Below are 23,770 nucleotides of genomic sequence, written 5' to 3' on the forward strand. Positions count from 1 at the left end.
AACATTAAAACATCCAGGCCTTAATATATAAATTGGGGCACGGGTGGCCCAGTCGTCTAAGGCCCCGCGATTCGCTGTGCAGATTTGCGTCCCTTGGGCACGCCAGAAACATATCAGGTTCGCCCCGATTAGGTTTCTAGGTCTGTCAGCACCATACCCGTGCTGGTGGGTTTCACCGAAGTGGTAAACGTCTGAGACCTGCATCACTTTGACTTTTCCTCCCACATTAAGCTGACACGCCGTGATATAACTGGAATAATGTTAAAAGCCGCGTTAAAACCAACGCACTCACTCACACCTTATATAAATCCGAGGAATACTAAACTGTCGGACAAAAAAAACAGTATACACTTGAAAATTGAATTTGACCAAAATATTAAAAGCGTAATCAAAACGTTACTAGTCTGAAAACAGTCGCCGGAACACTGCATATGGGGACCAAAGTTGACCGAATACACACCTATGATACCCTAATCAAATTCATCACAATCGAAACAATTTCTTGTTTGTCTTGGATTTAGCCAACATCAAACAAGGATGTATACTCTGGTTTGCACGGTAGTTTAGTTAATAGTGACTCCAACATCAGAAAACGATGGAGATGGGACTCATCACCACTCCAGCCATATCAAAGAGGAGAATTGCCACCGAATCTTCGCGATCGATATGTGAATTAATATTGTTCCAAGTGTTTGCGAAAGATTGTCTCCATGTGCAGCCTTAGGACTTGAAATAAAATTTTGTCTCATATTTAAGTTATTCTCATAGACTAAGCTACGTGATCCCCGATTTATGATCACCGATTTATGGGAAGATATGGTCAAAGTTGTTTTTTTATGACCCCGTGATCTGGTCTGCAAATAGCGCAAACCCATACTGCAATGCCTTGGTCTAGTTACCCGTGAAGATTTGGGGTAGAATAGGTCTTTAGCAACCCATGCTTGCCCTCGACACAGCATGTTTACCTGTACTGCACTCGAGATGATTCCTGGAAGAAGATTCATGGGGACCCGGAGGATGTTGAAGAGGGAGAGGGTGACGAAGGCTTTGTTGGCGTCCAACTGGTTGTTGGGGTCGGAGAGGACGTACGTTGCGAACGTTGCCAGGACCACCTGTCGTCACAGGAAGACATTTCGCTTACTCGTTAATTTAAACACAAACTAAGCTTTAATTAAGAAGTATTCATGAATAGTAGGTAATGACATTTATTTCCATGTTTTAATAATAATGATGATGATGATGATGATGATGATGATAATGATGATGATGGTGATGATGATGATGATAATAGTAATAACCTATCCAGCCTGAATGTGCCAGGATCACCCAAAATAGGAAGAAGAAGAAGAAGAAGAAGAAGAAGAAGAAGAAGTATGCATTTATTTAGCGCCTGATTTCCATCTTGGATATATCCATAAACACTATAGGTGAGCATACAACACATGCTGCCCTTGATACACAATAGCATCTCATCGTACCCCTTTTGCATCTGGATGAACAGAACCATTCACGTGTCTGAAGAGACACCACATGTTTTAGTTTCGTTGTGGGTCAGGACCAAAGCCCCAGAAACTCTCAGATGTGAAACTTTCTGTGAAGAATTCATTAATTCTAGGCAATATCTATCTATTTTTTTCAGTGTGAAATTGTACTTATCTTTTCCGCGAAATCACAATATGACTCGTTAATTTAAATCCAAAATTCAAGTTTATGAAGACTTTAAACTGTCCTCTGCATTACAGTAACTAAACTGCGAACCATGAATCGTTAGTACCTGGCGACATCTTGTTTTCTAGCAGACGAGTCAATATTCATCACGTACACATGTAACAGCTCAATACTGATCATGTGACGAGTCAATATTCGAGGTCAGTGTCAGTCACAGGATTTGGGGGTCTACATTGAATTGTAATGTGTCTTAACGTGGTACGCATCCGGATTCAATGGAATTGCAGGATTCTTAATGGGGGTATAACAGTGATGTTTGACTTGCCCCTGGTGAGGATGATGTTTGAGATGTCACGGGTGAGGATGATGTTTGACCTGCCCTGGGTGACAATGATGTTTGACCTGATCCAGTGGAAGATAATGTTTGACCTGCCCCGTGTGACAATGAAGTTTAACCTCACGATGGAGAGGATGATGTTTGACCTGTCCGGGTAGAGACTATGTTTAACCTGTCCCGGATGAGGATGATGTTTGACCTGCACCGAATGAGGATGATGAATGACGTAACAGGAATGGTGTCATGGTCTAGTTGATGCCCAGAGCCGCAGAGAAGTAGCATATCTAGATTGCAGGATTCTCAATAGGGTTATAACAGTGATGTTTGACATGATGTTTGAGATGCCCTGGGTGAGGATTGTGTTTGACCAGCCCTGGGTGACAATGATGTTTAACCTGACCCGGGTGAGAATGATGATTGACCTGTCCCGGGTGAACATGATGTTTGACCTGCCCCGGGTGAATATGATGTTTGACCATCCCTGGGTGAAGATGATGTTTGACCTGACCCGGGTGACAATAATGTTTGACCTGATCCGGGCCACAATGATTTTGTACCTGACCCAGTTGAGGGTGATGTTTAACCTCACTCAGGAGAGGATGATTTTTGACCTGACCCGAGTGAAGATTATGTTTAACCTGTCCCGTGGTGGGATGATGTTAGATCTGTCCCGGGTGACAATGATGCTTGACCTGACCCGGGTCACAATGATATTGTCCTGACCCGGTTGAGGAGGATGTTTAATCTCACACAGGAGAGGAGGATGTTTGACCTATACCCGTGTGGGGATGATGTTTGACCTGTCCCGGGTGACAATAATGTTTGACCTGATCCGGGTCACAATGATTTTGTCCTGACCCGGTTGAGGATGATGTTTCACCTCACGCAGGAGAGGATGATGTTTGACCTGACCCGAGTGAAGATTATGTTTAACCTGTCCCGGGTGAGGATGACATTTGACCTGCACCGGATGAGGATGATGTTTGACCTGCCTCGGATGAGGATGTTGAATGACGTACCAGGAATGGTGCCATGGTCCAGCTGATGCCCAGAGCGGCAGAGAGGTAGGAGATCTTCAGCAGCACGTCCACCTCTTTCCGCCGCACCGACTCCACCTTCTGCTTGAAAGATGTCTCCCACGCGTACAGCTTCAGCACCTGAGCAACAGCAATATTGAGATTTTGTCTGGAGACCACATAGTTTTTCGCAGCAGCTAAAACATCAGATATTGTTTCAATTAAAACTATAGGCCTAAACAAACAAAAATTAAACGGCGCTTGGAACACAATGTTTTTTGTGCCCTTCAGTTTTGTTTCAACTATTTGGAACATTATCAAAGGTCAGCTAATATCAACTTATACTAAACTGCATAGCAAAAGAAAGTATACCCCCATGTTTGATGGTTTGTTTGTTGTTTAACGCCGCACTCAGCAATATATCAACTATATGACGTCGGTCTGTAAATAATCGAGTCTGGACCAGACAGTCCAGTGATTGACACCATGAACATCGATCCACTCAATTGGGATCGATGACATGCATCAATCATGTCAGCGAGCCTGGTCACCCGATCCCGTTAGTCGCCTCTTACGACAAGCATAGTCGCCTTTACGGGAAGCATCCGATTCGGTTGCTGAAGATCAGTTCTACCCCGAGTCTTCACGGGTCTTGTGGCAAAATATGAAACAAACAAGAAGTGTTTATTTGATAAGGATGTGATAGTTGTGTTTTGTACTCTAAGTGTGCATTGTTTCGGTGACAAGAAACGTTTTTATAACGTTCGAAATTTATTGGTCAAATCCAATTTTCAAGTGTATATTTTCTCTTCATAGGCAACTTAGTACATATGAGGAAAATGAAATAATGCCCAAATGTAAGTTTGTACTAGTATCAAAATGCTGGTTTTTGGCACCGATTTAAATGGTAGTGTCCACGGTGACAACGGGAGGGAAACACAGATAGCACAATACACGTTGACCTGAGTGTGGGAGTTGCCTTTTACGCTCCTTTTACCCGTATTTCAGTTGTTTGTTTGTTTGTTTGTTTGTTTGTTTAACGCCACACTCAGCAATATTCCTGCGGTCTCTAAATAGTCGAGTCTGGACCAGACAATCCAGTGATTGACATCATGAGCATCGATCCACGCAATTGGGATACAGGGGTCTGTTATATTTCAGCAGTTCAGCTTAATGTGATAAGTGATAATAAAAAGGTCTTTGACGAGTATGGTGCTGACAAGGATTTCACAAAAGCATGGACATAGCTATACAGGCTTTGTCTTTGTCCCTTGCAATTGAGCACCAATTGTGCTCCCCTCTATGACCTCTTTCGTTGTACATTCGATTCGGATTACAGTTCCGGTTAGCATAATCAATACAAGAGAATTTGGCCAAAAAACTTAAGCTTGAGGTATTTCGATGATCTGATATCGTTCAATAATGGTCAAACAGCCGATTCACTTCCACTGATGTATCACCCTGAACTAGAAATAAAGAACACCACCTCATCCGTTTCATATTTAGATCTATGCATGAAGATTAAGAATGACAAAATATTCTCCACAATGTATGCCAAGAGGAATGACTTCAACTTTCCTAAAGTCAACTTTCCCTTCATGTCCAGCAATATTCCAACAGCTCCAGCTCTAGGTGTCTACATTTCAAAATTTTTGAGGTAGAGTCGAGAATGCTCTTTTCTACGAATATTCCAAAGGGTGTCATACAACTCTTGCTCAGAAGTTGTTTGAACAAGGTGACAAGGCCTCAGTAAAGCTTGAAAAAGAGCTTACATACAGTTGATCATGGAAACGGTTTTGTCGCTTTTATTTGTGTAACAAAATCACAGGGCACTTATACATTGTTTAGATTGTTGGACTTGCGAGATAGTTTTGATCACGCCATTTTTCTGTGGGGTATTCGGGCCATTTAAAGCATACACGCAGTGACGTGGCACGTACCTTAATCCCATTCAGTACTTCATTCAGCAGTTTGATGCGCTCGCCCTTCAGTTGGAGGTTCAGCATCTGCAGCTTCCTCTGGCGTCCACTGAGGCCAGCGTTAAGGGGCAGCAGGACAAGCAAAATGGCGAGACCGGAGAAGACGGATGCCCCAATGGTCTGGTAGATCATCGCGATGGACACGATGATCTGGACAGGGACGGAGGACAGAAGAGCGAGGTTGGCCATCACGTCACACACTCGTTGAATGTCCACTGACATCAGGTTGACAATCTCACCAGTCGTTGTGGTTTTCTTTGCCTCGTTGTTCAGTGTTAACGCCTTTAAAGAAACGTTTGCCATCGACACTATGTGACATCGAAGGACATTTGTATCTGTTTCAGTTGTGAATGAATGTCGTGTGAATGAATGCAATCAGTTATGTCAGTAATAGCTTATGAATAATCTAGTCTGCATACAAATGAAAAGCTTAGAACTAGAAGGGTCCAAAATGCACTTTGGACCTTTTTGCATATTACTGCATAAAAAAAAAAAACATCTATGAGTTCTTGTCTACCTGTAGAAGAAATATTGTATGTTTTCATAGATGCGCTTTTGAAATATAGCTACTTAAAATTTTATACAAGGGCCAAAGTCAAGTTCCAAAAGGGCCACAGTCACTTTGCTAGATGTTGGCCCTTTTACCTCTCATTTCCGTGTGTGGTTGAGACTGGTTGTCTGAGAGAGAATTTGAAAGTTTGGACACCTCATTATTATGTTTCAACTATTCAACAAAGTTGGTAATAGTTTAAATGATTCAAAAGAGCTTCAATAGTATGTGTTTATACTGCCAGTAGTAGTTTATCAATCTGACATCATGTTAAATCCCATGCAAATGCCTGAGGGTAAAAAAGGGCCAAAACACAGACATTGGCCCTTTCCATCCTTACACAAATTAAAAACGAAAGTTTATTTCCTTTTTTGAATGTTTTTTGTACAACAATATTTGTATCTCTGGGGTCAAAATGCGTTAATGTCTAGGAATTTATCGGTAAAAAAAGTTCATTAACAGTTTTCATCTCTTTTCTCAAAACAGACTCCACATGCCCTTAGCTCTTTAAATGGTTGATAGAGCAAGCAGCATCCTACGCCATCGGGGTACAGTGACACTCAGAAGCCAGGTGTGTGGGAGCGTGCGTGCGTGCGCGTGTGTCAGTGAGTGTGCGTGTATGTGTGTTTTTGGGGGATGAGGTATGAGGCGTGATGGGTACTGAGGATATTATTTTCCGATCTATATCAACCATCCAAAGCGTGTTTCCCTTCACAGTCACATTTCACATGCTATGAACGCATTACAACACATCGTTGAAGTGACATTTAGTTGACGCCACAAAATTTGGCTCAATCTCCTTCGGAATGCCTTCCAATAATCAAATGCGAAATAAAATGAGTCGTGAAATGTATGGAGCCAAAACGAATTCGAGAAGTTAAATACAAATTCAAATTTCAAAAAGATTTTTGTCAAAATAAAAATCTTATTTTTGTTTAAGTAGGGGAAGAACAAAAGCAAAATGATAGGGTTACAAACACATTAATGACACTCCTATGGACCTTGCATAACCATTATTTTGTCAGACTATGGCTATTCATCTTTTTATAGGGACATTTGGGAGTGTTACACGTAACTTAAATAAAGATTTAAGCGAAAAAGAATTAAAACACTTTCAATTTAAATTCCAATACCAAAATGTATAAACGTGGACAAAACTTGCCATTACAGCACTTCTGTTACATTAGATGACATTTGGTAATACCATCCAAATCAGGCTTAAACCAGAATCAACTTTCAACTGAAACATATGTCACTATCGTTTTATATCTTTACAAATCTTGTCAGTGACTGAGGTGCGTATAGTAATATTCCATCAATAGCACTGCAGGTGATATTAGCTTCTGCATGACGACCCGACGCTTTGACCACTTGGTTACGCCAACGCCAAAACTATTAGAAAACATGAAAAAGTACATTAAAACATACAACATTCTTCTACGTGCATCCAATATTCATTTCGATAAATTTCAGATTCGAACACTAACATATAGATAACATCAGTCAAAACTAACTCACCTTCTTATAGACGGCGGATATGCACGTGGTCTTAATGTTCATACCCAGAACAGTTGCTATGGCTAAACCGGTCTGTCCGATGACACTGGTGAAAAGCTGTATGGCGAGTAGCGAGGAGGCGAGGACATAGCCCCACCACATTTCTCTGGGGTACTTGTCGGAGACGAAGCTGATCAAGGAGCTGCAGAAAGAGTGGATTTAAAAATACACTTTCACGAGGAACCTTCTAGTTCTCCTTGAACCAAACATCACACCGAACGGCCTGCTCTATTTCCCCATAAGGGTCTTCACCCATTTCAGGTGTCTCACGCCGTGACTGAATATTGCTAAAGGAGACGTAAAGGCACATTTACTTATTATCGTCATCATTCATCGTCATCATCACCATCAGCTTCGTCGTCGCGGTCATCATCATCATCATCATCATCATCATCATCTTCATCATCATCATCATAATCACCATCATCACCATCACCATTCATCGTCAGTTGGCCCCCCTTATCCTCCTTTTTAGCATCATTGAGAACTAATTCTAACAACAATAAATCAATTGCAGCAACAAATAGTATAATAAACCCATATATCACTCATTCGCCCACTCGAGTATAGACTGCTCCGGGAACAAAATAACTAATTTCCTTTTTCACTAAATATATCTAATTTTATTGAAAGATTCGAAGAAGGAAAATACCGTTTCAAAAACGTCATTACGCTCACAGCTTTTTCATTTTGAAGCTCTCAACATCGATCAAGTCTGCAGTAACTGGTGTTCTTCGATCGGAATAACTGCTGGGACGTAAAACAACATTCATTCACTGTCACATCTGTTGTTATATACACCGATGGATATATACGTGATCGTCTTAATGTATTTCTTACCTCAATATTAATGGACCTGCCAGTTTGAGTGTATCACTTATTAAGGTTAAAATCGACATAAGAACTATTCGTCCACCATATAACCTCCACAGGACTCGGAAAAGAGATGGGCTTCCACGTGAAGAGGCGTCGTCGTGCATTTTCTCGAAAGAGTCCGTATAGCTTGACGAAGCGCTGGTACCGATGTTGATACGGTGTTTCTCCATTAATGGTGACTTTTCAGTGTAGCCAGTTTGGTAGGAATGGTTTGGTGTGTTCGTGTAAATAACCTTTCGTTTAGGTTTCATCTGTAATCTGAAATGATATTCGTTTAACAATGTGATAAGAACGTTTGAAAATATGCTTGAACGTTGCGTCTTTAAAAATATGTTGGATCTTCGAAAAGATGTTTGAATGTTATCTCTTTGAAAAAATATGTAAACGTTGAGCCTTTGAAAAGATATTTGAACATTGGGCTTCAAAAAGATTTGAAAAAATGGGTCTTTGAAAATATATTTGAACGTTGGGTTTTTTAATAGATTTCGAACGTTGGGTCTTCAACGAGATCTGAAAAATCGGTCTTTGAAAATATATTTGAACGTTGGGGTTTTTAACAAATTTTGAACGTTGGGTCTTCAACGAAATCTAAAAAATCGGTCTTTGAAAATATATTTGAACGTTGAGTCTTTATAAAGATAATTAAACGTTGGTTCTATTGAGTGAGTGAGTATGGTTTAACGCCGCTTTTAGCAATATTCCAGCAATATCACGGCGGGGGACACCAGAAATGGGCTTCACACATTGTACCCATGTCGGGAATCGAACCCGGGTCTTCGGCGTGACGAGCTAACGCTTTAACCACTAGGCTTCACGACCGCCGCTCTGTTATTTGAATGTTGGGCTTTAGAATTATTTAGTTAGTTAACGTAAGGTCTTTTCGAAATGTAGATCTGTAAACATATGTTGGTAGAACGTTCGAACTACAGCATAATAAGCCGATGATAGGAAAATGCTTATGCACTGAGGCAAAATAAAATTATCACAGAAAGTACTTACAAAATGCAAATGTCTCACACAACAAACTTTACACAACGGCCATGTATAAATAAGTTTAACGACTCCCTGTACCATTGGGAGAAGGTAGTCCTGATTTCGAAGAAACAGAAGCTAATTATCACTAATGCAATAGACCAGATCTTCCTGGGCACCGTCTTTGTCTGTTCAGAGTTGCGTCCCTTAGGTGAAGTCTATGATTACAAGATTATGTTTCTACGATTGTCAGCACCCTACCTGTGCCCGTGGGTTTCGCCAACGTGGTAAAAGACCTCTATCAGCTCGGGCTTTCCTCCCACATTAAGCTACCACGCCGTGATATAGCTCCAATACTGTTCAAATCAGCGATAACCCAAACCAACTTACGTGGGTGTGCTGACGTGCTTCACTTCCTCCCGCCATTGTGATTCAAACGGAGGTACCAGAGTTCGGCACGTGTCTCGTGGGTTCAGATCCCACAGATCGATGTCCTTTATTCCCTTTCTGTAGCCGCGGATCACCAGCCTAGCAGGGAAGAAAGAACAACAAATGTAAAAACAAAGTGTTCGAGAAAATACTGAAAAAAACCATTTGCCTCAGATTACAAAGTTGAAAATGGGTTCTTTGTACGTGCTGGATGTTATCATGAAACAAACCTATTGAGAAATTCTTTTCAGCTCCATTATTCATATAGGTGGATAATTGTGCATGTCTGAGTGAGTGAGTGAGTGAGTTTGATTTTACACCGCTTTTAGCAATATTCCAGCATTATCACGGCGGGGGACAACAGAAATGGGCTTCACACATTGTACCTATGTCAGTAATCGAACCCGGAACTTCGGCGTGACGAGCGAACGCTTTAACCACTAGGCTACCCGACCGCCCCTGTGCATGTCTAAAAACAGGGAACGAAAAACTATTCTGTCTTATCATGTCCCTATCAATCCAGTAATATTCTGCTCATCTCTTGAAAGGGATATTTTGAGTATGGCGGTGGAAGCTGAATGTGATTACTTAAAGATCAGGAGTATTCGATGTAATCGTACACTGACAACTAAATAATTAAATTATGTAGACAATGTGCGTATGGGTAGTTGTTGTCTGTTAGTATGGCGTTTCTCAGAAGGAAGTCGTACAAAAAAACACTCGTTAATCCGGACAATACTTCCAAATAAATCGTCCTGATCAAACAATTTGAGGAATAACTAGCCATGGTAAGGAGTTGCTTTCACTATAACGACCTTCCATCAAGGTCTTTCGGCTAACGTGGTCCGTACTAAAGAAGTTTCTGGACTAACGTGGTCCGTACTAAAGAGGTTTCCACACTAACGTGATCTGTACTAACGAGGTTTGCGGACTAACGTTGTCTGTCCTAACGAGGTTTACGGACTAATGTGGCCTGTACTAACGACGTTTCCGTATCATACTTTGCGTTGCGTTCAATCTTGCATGGGTGTGCGACAGTACGTGAGTGTGTATGTAAATAAATAGGAGTTCTCAGACCTATCACCTCTCAACTTAAGGCCACCTCTCAAGGCCCTGTGAGTTGCAGTTAACGCCCCAGACCCACAATGGCGACACGGAACGCCGATACACAGATACCTGCTGAAGGGTCCACTGAGAACCCCGAAACATTTTACAGCATGTCGAAGAAGCAGTGACGTCATTACTGTCCATCCAATCCTCATTCAACTCAGGACCGCCTCCGGAGAGCGGATGGTCCGGGGTTCGATCCCCAGCCGCGTCATACCAAAAGACGTTAAAAGATGGTACTTGTTGTTACCCTGTCTGGCGCTCGGCAAGGGGCTAAAACAAGGACTGGTCGGCTCGGAGTCAGTATACTGTGTCTGAGTGGGGTATTCATGTTAAACTGCGGCATGGTATCTCAGTGAGCTAGAACTATAAATCGGCATTAGTCCGGACTAGTACAAGCAGCTACACACACACGTGCATGCACGTCACTTTATAAGTGCAATAATCTTGGACGCGACGTTAAACCCCATTTCACCTCACCTCACCTCATTCAACTCAGAATATTTGATGTGTATGAGACATAAGGGGACTTGTCTATCACCTTGTGCACAGCGATGATATACATCAGTGCGTACGGGAAGAGTCAACCGACTAAATACGTGCGAAAAGGCAAACGACATTATTTGTACGGAAAGAGGCAAAGGGCGTTAATTCGTACATGGCTCCAAATAAATGAGGTGGTCAGTTCGGACGGAATGATGAATACGGAAAGTGACAGATGACGTGCTACCTACCTCGTCATCCACCAGAAGATACGTCTCGACGGGAACGAGGCTGTGACCTCGGGGCAGGGATTCTGCAAATATTCACGTCCACATCCAACAGTATTGAGAAGGATACTTTAATTTGCGATTCAAGTTGCAGGGGCAAACATGTGATTCAAACCACGACTAGCAGATCTGTACATCAAGTCAACTTAGTTAAGAGTGTTCAATAATGTCGAGTGAGTGAGTGAGTGAGTGAGTGAGTGAGTGAATCAGTGAATGAGTGAGTGAGTTTGGTTTGACGCCACTTTTAACAGTATTTCAGTCATATCACAGCATCTCAGATTTTTGTGAGAGCAAAACAGATCTTGGTACTTTTTTAACCACATGACTAAAAAGACATCTGTTTCACATTGAACACGTAAAATGCATTTATGTTCAGGTAGTCCTCAGCAGATACTGAATTAAGTAAAAAATCCTACCCAATCAAAATATGACCAATACCCATTGGACCCTAATACACAAAAGACATCATCAGGCATATCCTGTATTATATTCAACAACCAATATATAATCTCAGTTGCTTTTTACCGGAGGATAAAAATTCCCTCGACCCACGAGGATGATCTCATACCTCCCCCAAGGGTTCGTAGCCTCTTCTTATTCCAGGCAGATCAGAAACCCAATGGAGAAGGAACTCTATGCAGATCAGCAAAAATTTCAAACCGAACAAAATGAACTTCAACAAGTCGTCTTCATATGTCTGTAATAGAAAAAGTACATGCAAATAACAGCCATAAGAGCGATAACTTCAACTGAACAAACAATGACATCGTCAGGATTAATAAATGCCCAGATAATTGCTTGTTCCTTTCTTTACTGTCGCTCGAGACAATGTTCGAGTCTCGTCCAGGCAAACCAGTGAACAGCGATGACTAGCAATCCACCAAATCACCAAGCCTGACCTCCTTATAATGTTGTCGACATTAACGAACCGCACAGGTTGATAGGAACACATTCTAACCCAGAATACTCACGGGGGCCAGATTAAAGAAGTCATTTAAAAAAACTGTATAAAGGTTTCCCAGAAGCAATCATCCGGATATTGATGTTTACGAATTAACGGCGCACGGACTAAATTTACAACAAGCATGGGTTGCTGGAGACTTTTTCCAACCCGGATCTTCCCGGGTCTCAGGACTAAAGAGGTATCATTGCTAATACTAACTGCTCGGTGAATGGACGGTATTGTTAGACTGGTTGTGTTTTGTTTATTGTCGCAATATCATTAAAAATAGATATTTTACGACGGTACGATACCTCTCTGTATGAATGTCTGATGACACATCTGAGGGAGGTCGCGTCTGGTGAATCCTGAGTGGAGTGCGACCGCCCAGTCGAAATGAGTGATGTAATGTCCTGATTCAGCAATATCCCAACATTAATATACATTGTACCCATGAGGGGAATTGAACAGGGGTCTTCGGCGTGACGAGCGAACATTTTAACCATTGGCTACCCCGCCGCCCCTTGTATTATTTGAAATATTACGTGATGCTCTATGGGTCAAGCGGCGTCGCGGGGGATTATTCATGTGGAAATAAACAGACCTCAGCCCGAATTGGGGTGTGTGTGTGTGTGTGTGTGGGGGGGGGGGGGGGGGGGGGGGGGGGGTAGGGGGTGATTGTTACTTTTTATTCTCGGAACGCATGTCTGACAAACGTTAAAAAACCGAACGTACGCAGGCTGGTCAAAAGTTCTAAGACTCAAAAACAAAACCAACAATTGTAAAGTGTTTCTAATTTTATTTTTCAAAATAATCTTCCTGCTTTTCAATACTCTTTTCATATCGATAGTAAAACTTTTCAGTTCAAGTCAGGAAGAAGGTTTCTGAAGCCACCCTGAAAACCCATTCACGGCAGCTTTGAGTTCATCGTTGTCGTTCACGTGTAAATAAACAGACATCAGCCCGAATTGGGGGGTGATTGTTACTTTTTATTCTCGGAACTCTTGTCTGACAAAAAAAAACGAACGTTCGAAGGCTGGTCAAAAGTTCTAAGACTCAAAAGCAAAACCAACAATTGTAAAAGTGTTTCTAATTTTATTTATCAAAATAATCTTCCTGCTTTTCAATACTTTTTTCATATCGATAGTAAAGCTTTTCAGTTCAAGTCAGGAAGAAGGTTTCTGAAGCCACCCTGAAAACCCATTCACGGCAGCTTTGAGGTCATCATTGTCGTCATAGCGTCGTCACAGCGCTTTCCACGATGCAGTCCTTTCGAATTCAGTAGAAGAAACAGGGGGGAATCACTTGGTGCCAGGTCTGGCGAGTATGGAGGATGAGGAAGCTCTTCGAACTCACATTGTTGCACAGCAGTCTTTGCAAGTCGAGTTGTGTGAGAAGAGGCATTGTCACACCAGCAGTCAGCATTTCTCGTCGCTTTTCTGTGATATAATCTCCCTTTTCATTTTCTTAGTAATCAGCAAGAATCACACCCTTTGCATTGCAGAACACAGTGGCCATAACTTTCTTCTGATCTTGAAGACTTGAATTTCTTTGATGCCAAGATGTGGAATAGTATGGTGCCATTCTATGGATTTACGTTGTGACTCGGGTTCATAGTGGTTTACCCATGTTTCATCACCCGTTTCTCATCTCGATTTTGAGTGATTTGACGAAAGCCTACTCAATTAGCTCTACATTGTCTCTGGCAATGTCTGTTCCTTTTTCCTTAAGATCAGAATACAGAAACTTTCGCACCCAACGAGCTGATATCTTATTCATCTGTAAATGCTCATGAATAATAATTTCATTGGATCAATGGCTTAGACCTATCTCTTCCTCAAGTTTAGCAATGGTAATACGTCTGTCTGATAGTGTAAGTTTTTCTATCTCCTTGACTGAATCATCATTGATGGAAGTTGAGGGACGTCCAGACCTCGGATCATCACCAAGGCTTGTTCTCCCAGCCTTAAAATATCTGCCCAATGTTTAACAATGCGGTCATAAATCTCTTCGGGAGTACTTTTATCTAAAGAAAAAAGCTGGCTGTCACTGTATACAAACTGCCTCAACAGACCAAATACACTTGCAGTGAACTACTCAGACAATGCACGACATTGATCAGTCCCCCCCCCCCCCCCCCCCCTTTAAAATGATGGGGAAACGGACGGGTAAAAAGACGAGTAAAAAGACGAGTAAAAGGATGGGGGAACGGACGGGTAAAGAGACGAGTAAAAGGATGGGGAAACGGATGGGGAAGCGGACGGGTAAAAGGACAGTTAAAGGAACCATTTTCTTCCCTAGGCAAGTTAAAATACAATCTCATGTTATTTTGATCTCTTAGTTCTCGCTACTGCCAAACAAAGATCTGAGGAAATCTCATTACGGGTCACGTCAGACCGACCTTTCGACAGCTTTGACTGACCATTGGACTGACCGACAAGAAGTCGACATTAGCCAGTCAGATGGCAGCTCTCTCGTGCTTTATGGCACAAGTTTCAAAATGGCGACTACGATTCGAAACATATTTTGACAAATATTCTTTAAAATAAAATGAAAACAGAACATTCTGGAATGGCTGATAGATGGTCTAGATTGTATAGATTCCTCTATTGTAAGCCCGTAACTATCATTCGGAATACCCCGTGTTAAACTTTTCGAGGTTGCATGAATAGAAAACACATTCCGACAGTCACTTTCCTGATCTGGTAAGCGACGCTCTGATTGGTCGGTTGAAAGGTCGTTCTGACATGAACCCTCATGGGATATCCTCAGATCTTTATTTGGCCGTAGCCAGAAATAAGATCTGGTTTTAATGAGAGGGAAAGGTTTTACAATTATTATGAAAGTCATTTCTCTGAAGTGTTGCATTCTCACCTTCAGCATCATGTACGTGTAGAAGGGGACTACAGATGAGATCATCATGAATGTCCAGAATACGAACAAGATGCCCGATGTGAACACACCTCTAACTCGGTCTAACTGAGTCAAACTAATCGCCAGCGCCTGACAAAAAACAAGAAACGTATGTCAGTAAAAAATACCAAAAGGTTAAAGTAAAACGTGGGATGAATAAATATTGTGTCTGACAAAATGCAATCATCAAGAGCATCTTCGTCCTAAATCCTTTGTTTGAGGCGATGGTAGCAAAGGTGATTTTCATGAGTGAGTTGGGTTTTTACGCCGCTTTTAACATTATTCCAGTTATATCACGGCGTGTCAGCTTAATGTGGGAGGAAAGCCCGAAGTGATGCAGGTCTCAGATGTTAACCACTTTGGTGAAACCCACGAGCACGGGTATGGTGCTGACAAACCTAGAAACATAATCGGGGAGAACCGGGATTCGAACCCACAATCATAGGTTTCTGCACAGCGAATCGCGGCGCCTTAGACGACTGGGCCACCCGTGCCCCCACTCAGTGTATGAAGGTGGACTGATATTTCGGCTACGAATTGACTAGTGCAACGCTGATTCGTCGACTTCTGTGTGATTGTTTGTTTGTTGTTTAACGACACACTCAGCAATATTCAAGCTATATGACGTCGGTCTGTAAATAATCGCGACTGGACCAGACAATCCAGTTATTGACATCATAATCATCGATCCACGCAATTGGGATCGATGACATGCATCAACCAAGTCAGCGAGCCTGACCACCCGATCCCGTTAGTTGCCTCTTACGACAAGCATAGTCGCCTTTACGGGAAGCATCCGATTCGGTTGCTGAAGATCAGTTCTACCCCGAGTCTTCACGGGTCTTGTGGCAAAATATGAAACAAACAAGAAGTGTTTACTTAATAAGGATGTGATAGTTGTGTTTTGTACTCTAAGTGTGCATTGTTTCGGTGACAAGAAACGTTTTCATAACGTTCGAAATTTATTGGTCAAATCCAATTTTCAAGTGTATATTTTCTCTTTATAGGCAACTTAGTACATATGAGGAAAATGAAATAATGCCCAAATGTAAGTTTGTACTAGTATCAAAATGCTGGTCACTGTGGCAACGGGAGGGAAACACAGATAGCACAATACACGTTGACCTGAGTGTGGGAGTTGGCTTTTACGCTCCTTTTACCCGTATTTCAGTTGTTTCCTTTGTTTGTTTGTTTGTTTGTTTAACGCCACACTCAGCAGTATTCCAGCGGTCTCTGAATAGTCGAGTCTGGACCATACTACCGTGACTAAACTGAGACACTAACTCGATATTACCACTGGACGAACATTACTCTTTTATCGTGCTACCGTTGTACAGAAGTACTACTGAGATACCACCATCACGAATGTTGCGACTCTTTCTGCAATTGCCATCCTTGAAAAGAGATACGAGAACCTGCCTCGGCAAGACAGTTTGGTGACAGTGAGTGAGTATGGTTTTCCGCCGCTTTTAACAATATTCCAGCTTTATAACCAGAACACCAGAAATGGACTTCAAACATTGTACCCATGTCGGGATTTGAACCCGGGTCTTCGTCGTGACGAGCGAACGCTTTAACCACTAGGCTACCCGACCGCCCCAGTTTGGCTTAACGTGCAATGACTAAAACATTCTTATCAAAAGCAAAAACCTTAAAAAATATATATCGACACAAAGGCTAAACCAGAGCAAGACAAGATTTTCACTAACATATTGGTGACTAGTTTACTTACAAACGTGAGTGCCTCCACGAGGTGTCCTGTAAACATAGCCCATGGAGTCAGGTCTCCATTAGTCTCCAGTCCCGCCAGGTGAGCCATATTTAGTACACCAAGCATGATTAAGAACACAGCGCATAGCTGAAATGAAAGAGTGAGTGAGTTGGGTTTAACGCCGCTTTTAACAATATTCCAGTTATATCACGGCGTGTCAGCTTAATGTGTGAGGAAAGCCCGAAGTGATGCAGGTCTCAGACGTTTACCACTTCGGTGAAACCCACGAGCACGGGTATGGTGCTGACAAACCTAGAAACCTAATCGGGGCGAACCGGGATTCGAACACACAATCATAGGTTTCTGGCGTGCCCAAAGGATCAAATTCAATTTGAGCCATTGAGTTTTTTACTCTTGGGGTTCTATCTTAATTTGGGTTATTATATTTTTCATTGGGTAACCAATTTTTTTTCACTTAACTATTCACTCTGTTGTGTTTTTCGCAAAATTAGTGAACATTTTAAGATTTTGAAATAAATGAAATAATGATTTAGATGTATATAACTGTTCTGAATAGATAGGCTTCACGCTGAAAGTAAATAAGCTCGTAATTGTGTTTCGGAAAATAGCTCCTTTGTACACAGGCTGAATTTTTGGTATTTACGCATGCTGTTTTTATACATTTGAGTTTTTCATTGATGCATGCGTTTCTGGACGCAAGTTAATTCAAGGTAATTGGGTTTTGAATTTTTTTTATTTTTTTTTATTTTATTTTATTATTTTTTTTTTAGGGGGGGGGGGGGGGGGATTTTACGCAAATACGCTTCTTATCTGTTGCTTTGCATACAGAATACTTCAGTCAGAAAACCATACGTAAAAAAAGAAAGTTTGACCATATCACTCTAGTTCTGAAACGACACCATTTCTTGCCTGTTTCATCACGAATCAACTTCAAGCTGCTCTCTCTTGCCTAACGATAACATGAAACTCGAAACGAAACTACAGCCTATCTCTTATTAACCATCTTACCATCCAACGCGTTCGATTCGCTACGATCCAAAGACACAATGTCCATTTCAAAAAGGGGCAGCAACTTATGGAAACAGATCTCCAAGTGGAATTATAACAATCCCCAAACTAATCAAGTTTTGAGAGCCAGATAGCAACATTCCTTTAAAGACAGGTTTTCCCTTGAACTGCATCTTGAATCGGATTCTTTCAACAAGCGCCCAGAGCGTACTGTACTGTGTGAACGTTGGCGCTATCACCATCACCATCATCATCATCACCATCACCATCACCATCATCATCATCACCATTACCATCACCATCACCATCACCATCATCATCATCATCATCAAAGTATCATTATTATTATAATCGAAAAAAATATGAGGGATCTAAAAAGCTCTGATTATTCGTTTGCTGAATTAATAACATTATCATCATTATCATTATCAGATTAAAATATAAAATGCAGCAAAGAGGGTTTGGGTGATCCTCGCACAGTCAGGCTCAGGGCCCTTGCTACTTCTACACGCAGCCACTGCGAAAGGGTGTTCTCCCTGGAAGGTCTGCCTTGTCAAACCGACCCAGAACTTTTCGGAGCATGTGGAGACTCCCCAACACTGCAGCCTTCTGCATTACCCAGATTGTCAGAAGGGTTGTATTCCTGGTAGCAAACCCAGTACTCTCCATATGTTAGTCAAGGGGTACCAAACCTAAGGCACCGAGAACAATAGGGCATCGGATAACTTGGTACTTGGGATGCAAGCGTCATTATCATTATTATGATGACTTTTATTATCAAAATCGAATATGGAATTAAGGCCCAAAAGCTCGGATTGTTCGTGAGCTGAATCAATATCTGACTGAGGTGAGGTGGGTGAGGTGAAATGGGGTTTAACGTCGCGTCCAAGATTATTGCACTTATATAGCGACGTGCATGTGTTTGTGTGGCTGCTTGTACTAGTCCGGACTGATGCCGATTTATAGTGCTAGCACACTGAGATACCATGCCGCAGTTTAACATGAATACCCCACTCAGACACAGTATACTGACTCCGAGCCGACCAGTCCTTGTTTTAGCCCCTTAATGCCGAGCGCCAGACAGGGTAACAATAAGTACCATCTTTTAACATCTTTTGGTATGACGCGGTCGGGGATCGAACCCGGACCTTCCGCTCTCCGGGTGGACGCTCTACCCCTAGACCACGGAGGCGGTTCTAATATCTGACTGAAATCACACCCTGTATTTGGGTGAGCTAAGCACTCACTGTTTTCATGAAGTTCAAGGCAGAGAAAGGGAGTTTCCTCTTCCGTGGTTTGGAGAAGGTGTAGGGCACATAGACGACGGTAGCCATCCACAGGTAGGCACATGGCGCCCATACTATAAGTGTAGACCGGAAACATGACGTCAGTTCCGGCCAGGTGTTGTTTTGAAGCAGTGACTGATTCTGAAGTAGAATATTCATATATGATCAAGTATATAGGAACGAAGACCGTCGTAGCGAAACATGTAACGTACGTTTGTGTTAAACTGTAGTAGTTACGCCTGTCGTAGCCTAAAGAATGACGTCCATCTGTTTTAAAGTATGGGTTTAAAGACAATCGTAGCACAACACACGACGTACATCTGTTTTAAAGTACTTGTGTTATATAATTGTAGCACAACACACGACGTACGTTTGTTTTAAAGCACTTGTGTTATACGATCGTAGACCAACACATGACGTATATTTGTTTTAAAGTAATTGTGTTATACAATCGTAGCACAACACACGACGTACGTTTGTTTTAAACTATGGGCCTTACAGTAATCGTAGCGTAAAGAGTGACGTAGGTTTGTTTTAAAGTAAGGATGTTACGACAATCTGAGGACGACGAATAATGTAACTTGTTTGATAGGCATTACTTACAGTGGAGCAGAAGGTGTCACCTATTAAGGGGGGTACCCAAACCAGCATAACCACATTTTCTCGTGTGGTAAAATTTGATGCCCTATTATTACTGATTCTGAAAACCCATGATGAAATGGCATTTCGAACAAAATGATTTTATTCACCCCTACCCCTAAGCTGGTTACAATTATGGATCATTTGTCTATGTTTTCGACGGGCATATCAGTTGTAAGTACACTTGTTTACATCATTTGTTGGGTTTACTCATGAAGCCGCAGTGCAAGATAATCTTACCAGTTAATTTAAAGATAAGTTAGCAAAATGTATTTAGTTATATTTGAACGAAATAAGAACAAACTAAAAATAATAATCTATTATTAGATATTTAATTCACAAAAGGAAAACATGGTTTGGTCAACCACAAATGTCTGTGTTCAATACATGAAATGTTTCATTTCTTGTTCCTCCCAAACTCACATCTTAGTGCCATCATCATAGAGACATTTTGTTAAATTTATTAAATTCATATATCAACCACAACAATCATCTGTGAACCATCCTTGTGCCAGATATTGAATGCTAGAAACACGTGCATGCTGTCACCCAAAAAATATTGGTATGGTGTCAATATTCCGCTCTCTCACGATTAAGGGCTCAGTCACACATTCAGGATTTTTACTGCCGTCCTTGACAGGACCATTCCCGATTAAAGTTTGTCAAAATTCTTATCAAGATCCTGTGATTCGTGGCAAGAAATTCACAAACAATCAGATATTGCTCAGAAGCGTCCAGAATCAACCGTTTCCAGCCGAATTCGCCCCGATTCTCCCGTTCTCAATCCGAATCTTCCACATGGTAAAAAACGACCGAATCTGTCCCGACAGCATCCCGATTCTCCCAAATGTGATCCGACAGAGATCAGACAGTGACCGGACAGTGAACCGACAAAGGCGGTTCGCATTCGGCAAGATCTGGACGCAATCTGGACTCAATCGACAAGAAACAACAATGAACAATTCATGCCCGTTCATCAGGACAGCGTTCCGATCCACTGGACACCGTCCAGTCTACACAGGACATTGTTACGATTTGTATCCGATACAGCAGAATCTGTCACGACATAGTCACGATTGTAATCCGACTAGACACCATACTGTCAGAAGTGTTTGGCCAACCTCTCTGGACTCAGACAATGATAGGACATTCCAAATCATTGAGGACTGTAATCTGACTTTTTCACTTTTCGTGTCGTAGCGCTGTCTGATCTCAAACAGGAACCATAATGTGCACTGTGTGAACCTGGCCTTATACAAAGTCAGATTCTGATGTATCGCTATCTATTTCAGAAAACGTCAGGGGATTTGCCCAGAATAATCCATCTTCATCTACAAAGGATGTACAGTCACAGGCCGCAGTACATGGTTGTCCATTGTCCAAGCATGAACATTCTGTTCCACATCCATCTGGATGGCACTCGCACACAACGTCATTTAGCAGCTCTTTGGCAGCTGGTGACTGATTCATCATTTTGAGCTGGAGTCCAGGGCCATCGAAGCTTCTTTCATATCCATGTGTAGTAGCATGAGGAAGTGTTGCCATGGGTACAGCGTCCTGTCTCCATAACAGAAGCTGGTAAGAACAAGGGAATGCAGATGGAAGGCATCTCCAATTGGTGGAAGTTTGTTTCCCAGAATGTTCTTCTTGTCTCTCTTCACACGTTGTGTATTTATCGAAGCACAGTTTGCCTTGCCATGCATGTCCCCCACACATTTCATGTATAATTGTGTTTCTTCGGGTGGGATCAAGCCTTCCTCAAGGCCCAACAGACCAAGAGATTGAAACTGACCAGCCTTCTGAGTCCTTAGGCGATAGGTAGTACACGTTCCATGTCCGAAGAAAGAGCTCATAGTATCACATCCAGTGAGACTGTGGACTGATAGTAGGATCGTCTGTTGATCCATGCTGAGCAGATCATATATTGTGTGCACAGGGATATAGCGGGTTAGTTGGGTGTGTTTCCCATCACGACCTGGCCGACGGTGTACAAATAGGACAAGGACATATGTGTCAGGGCTTTGCATCACAATCGCCTGAGCGCCATCTTCTGCTGAAGCTATTGCATGGAGTATCCCTGTATCTGCTACTTCTTGGTATGAGAACTTGGAGTCAACCTCTATCATGCCTGCTTGTGTGATAGATACACATTTCTCATCCTGACCGCCACTGACACCTAATCTGCCCTTTTTTCAATAGTGCACATTCCATCATATAAACTGAGTTTAGTATTGTGCCAAGTTTTTTTTGTTTTTACCCTTACTTAAGAACTGTTTCCAGTTCTTAAATATAGCAACATCAGCTTTCACATGGTAGAGATGGCCTTGATCATCTTCTCTCTTTGAACTGGTCTGGCCTTTTGATGCTGTCATCCATGTGCTTATCCAGGACTATGTGTATCTGCTAGACATCATTTGCTGAGAGTGTGGTGCTGTTGTAAATGCCATATCAAATGAAGTGCTCAGTCATGTTCCTGAAAGACATACTGCCTGTGTGGATAGGTACACCCACATATGTATTTGTGCATGCCCATCACACACAAAAGCATGACATCTTTGGATTGCTGTCACCTTATCACACGGGATGCGTTCTTCTAACTTGTGCATGAAATCTGACTTGGCACAGGACATCATGATACCATCATATGCAAATAGGCTCAATGCACTGGAGCATTTTCAAAGGACAGAACTCACTTAAGAGGCACCTTCTTTTTTGCATTCACCGCAAACACTCTGAGGTACATCACCTCTCCATCGACAGTCACATCTTTGTGGTATACTATCACTTTTCGCCGTATGTCTGACACGGTCTTGAATCCTGACCTTAGGATTGCATCATATAGGCTCTTCTTGGGAACACCATCTCCTTCAGGTGATATATGCGATCAGCAATGAAAGTTGATACCATAGTGGCATCCTTTGATAAGACATTGCACATGCTGTCCTCGATTGGTGGTGGTGCAACTGCTCCAGCTGCAAAGTTCACCAGATGAGTAGAAGTCTCTGCAGATAGCTCAAACGGATCAATGTAGGCTCCATCAAATATCTGTATTCCACGTCTTCTGTGCAGCTCTTCCACCTGAGGCTACTTGTTTGTCTCACCCTGACCAGCATGACAGATGACATCTCGGGAACCTTGTCGAATACTTGGCAGTCATGGGACGAGCCAGACACCATCTTGCACTTGCTGGACCTCTTAGCGCCAAGCCAATAATCCCGCCTTCCCCTTTCAGAGCCTTGTTTTCTATTGTCTCCTGGAGTATAGTCCATCCAGACAGCATTAAACTTTCCACGAGACAGCTTTGCAACAAACTCTCCATCTATAAATCCTGCCACCACCTCTGGTGGTAGTCTGTTCATCATCAGCAGCGAGGCTGGCAAGCAACGGGAGTAGTTCGTACGGTTGGTTACAAACAAGAGTCGCAAGAACTCAGCTTTTATATCCACAAGTCCATTCCTGGTTGTGCTCCAAAAGACCTTCAGTGGAAGCATCACTTTCACCAAGAAGTCATCCCACAGTTTGAAAGTGGGTGATATGGACCTGTCATGGTCTCGGAAAAGCTGAATGAGTGTAGATAGTCTGGTTGTGATGACGGCTGTGAGCTGTGCGATGACATCAGCCATCGGTTCTTGATAACAAGTGCTCGATGGAAATCTTTTCTCGAAAACATGTGTTCTACACTGCCTGCAGCATACACCCGATTCGTGTAGAAGCTGTTTCAAGCCAGCATCCCCATACAGGTAACAACTTGCTGAAAAGATTGACATCAATAGGTCCATCCCACCTTCACATGGTATGACACCTCTTAAGTCATCTTGTTTGTATTGCTATTACATAGGCCTTGGTGAGCAGTCCTATATAAAAGTACACTGGGTCGTAGTGCTGACCTAGGGAATTGATGGCTTCCTTTGTTCTCCTAAGTGTTGTGTACGCAGTGAATAGATCAGTTGGTGGTTATTTGGATAGGGTTGAATGCCACAGTTAAAACTAC

General features: G+C 42.2%; 1 protein-coding gene across 1 annotated transcript in view; it reads right to left on the reverse strand.

Moving 5' to 3' along the window:
- The window catches only part of LOC139457687 (multidrug resistance-associated protein 1-like), a 53,097-nt gene that overhangs the window by 25,498 nt on the left and 3,829 nt on the right, over positions 1-23,770 (reverse strand). Inside the window, exons 2-12 of the mRNA XM_071239042.1 lie at positions 19,102-19,281; positions 16,847-16,972; positions 15,076-15,204; positions 11,830-11,958; positions 11,226-11,287; positions 9,346-9,483; positions 7,948-8,241; positions 7,069-7,249; positions 4,962-5,282; positions 3,025-3,162; positions 966-1,112 (exon numbers count right to left, since the gene is read on the reverse strand). Coding sequence (XP_071095143.1) covers positions 966-1,112; positions 3,025-3,162; positions 4,962-5,282; positions 7,069-7,249; positions 7,948-8,241; positions 9,346-9,483; positions 11,226-11,287; positions 11,830-11,958; positions 15,076-15,204; positions 16,847-16,972; positions 19,102-19,281 — 1,845 coding nt within the window. The remainder of the gene's footprint in view (positions 1-965; positions 1,113-3,024; positions 3,163-4,961; positions 5,283-7,068; positions 7,250-7,947; positions 8,242-9,345; positions 9,484-11,225; positions 11,288-11,829; positions 11,959-15,075; positions 15,205-16,846; positions 16,973-19,101; positions 19,282-23,770) is intronic.

This window comes from Haliotis cracherodii, unplaced genomic scaffold (assembly GCF_022045235.1).
Source record: "Haliotis cracherodii isolate W230 unplaced genomic scaffold, xgHalCrac1.p SCAF_12, whole genome shotgun sequence".
NCBI classification, from domain to species: domain Eukaryota; kingdom Metazoa; phylum Mollusca; class Gastropoda; order Lepetellida; family Haliotidae; genus Haliotis; species Haliotis cracherodii.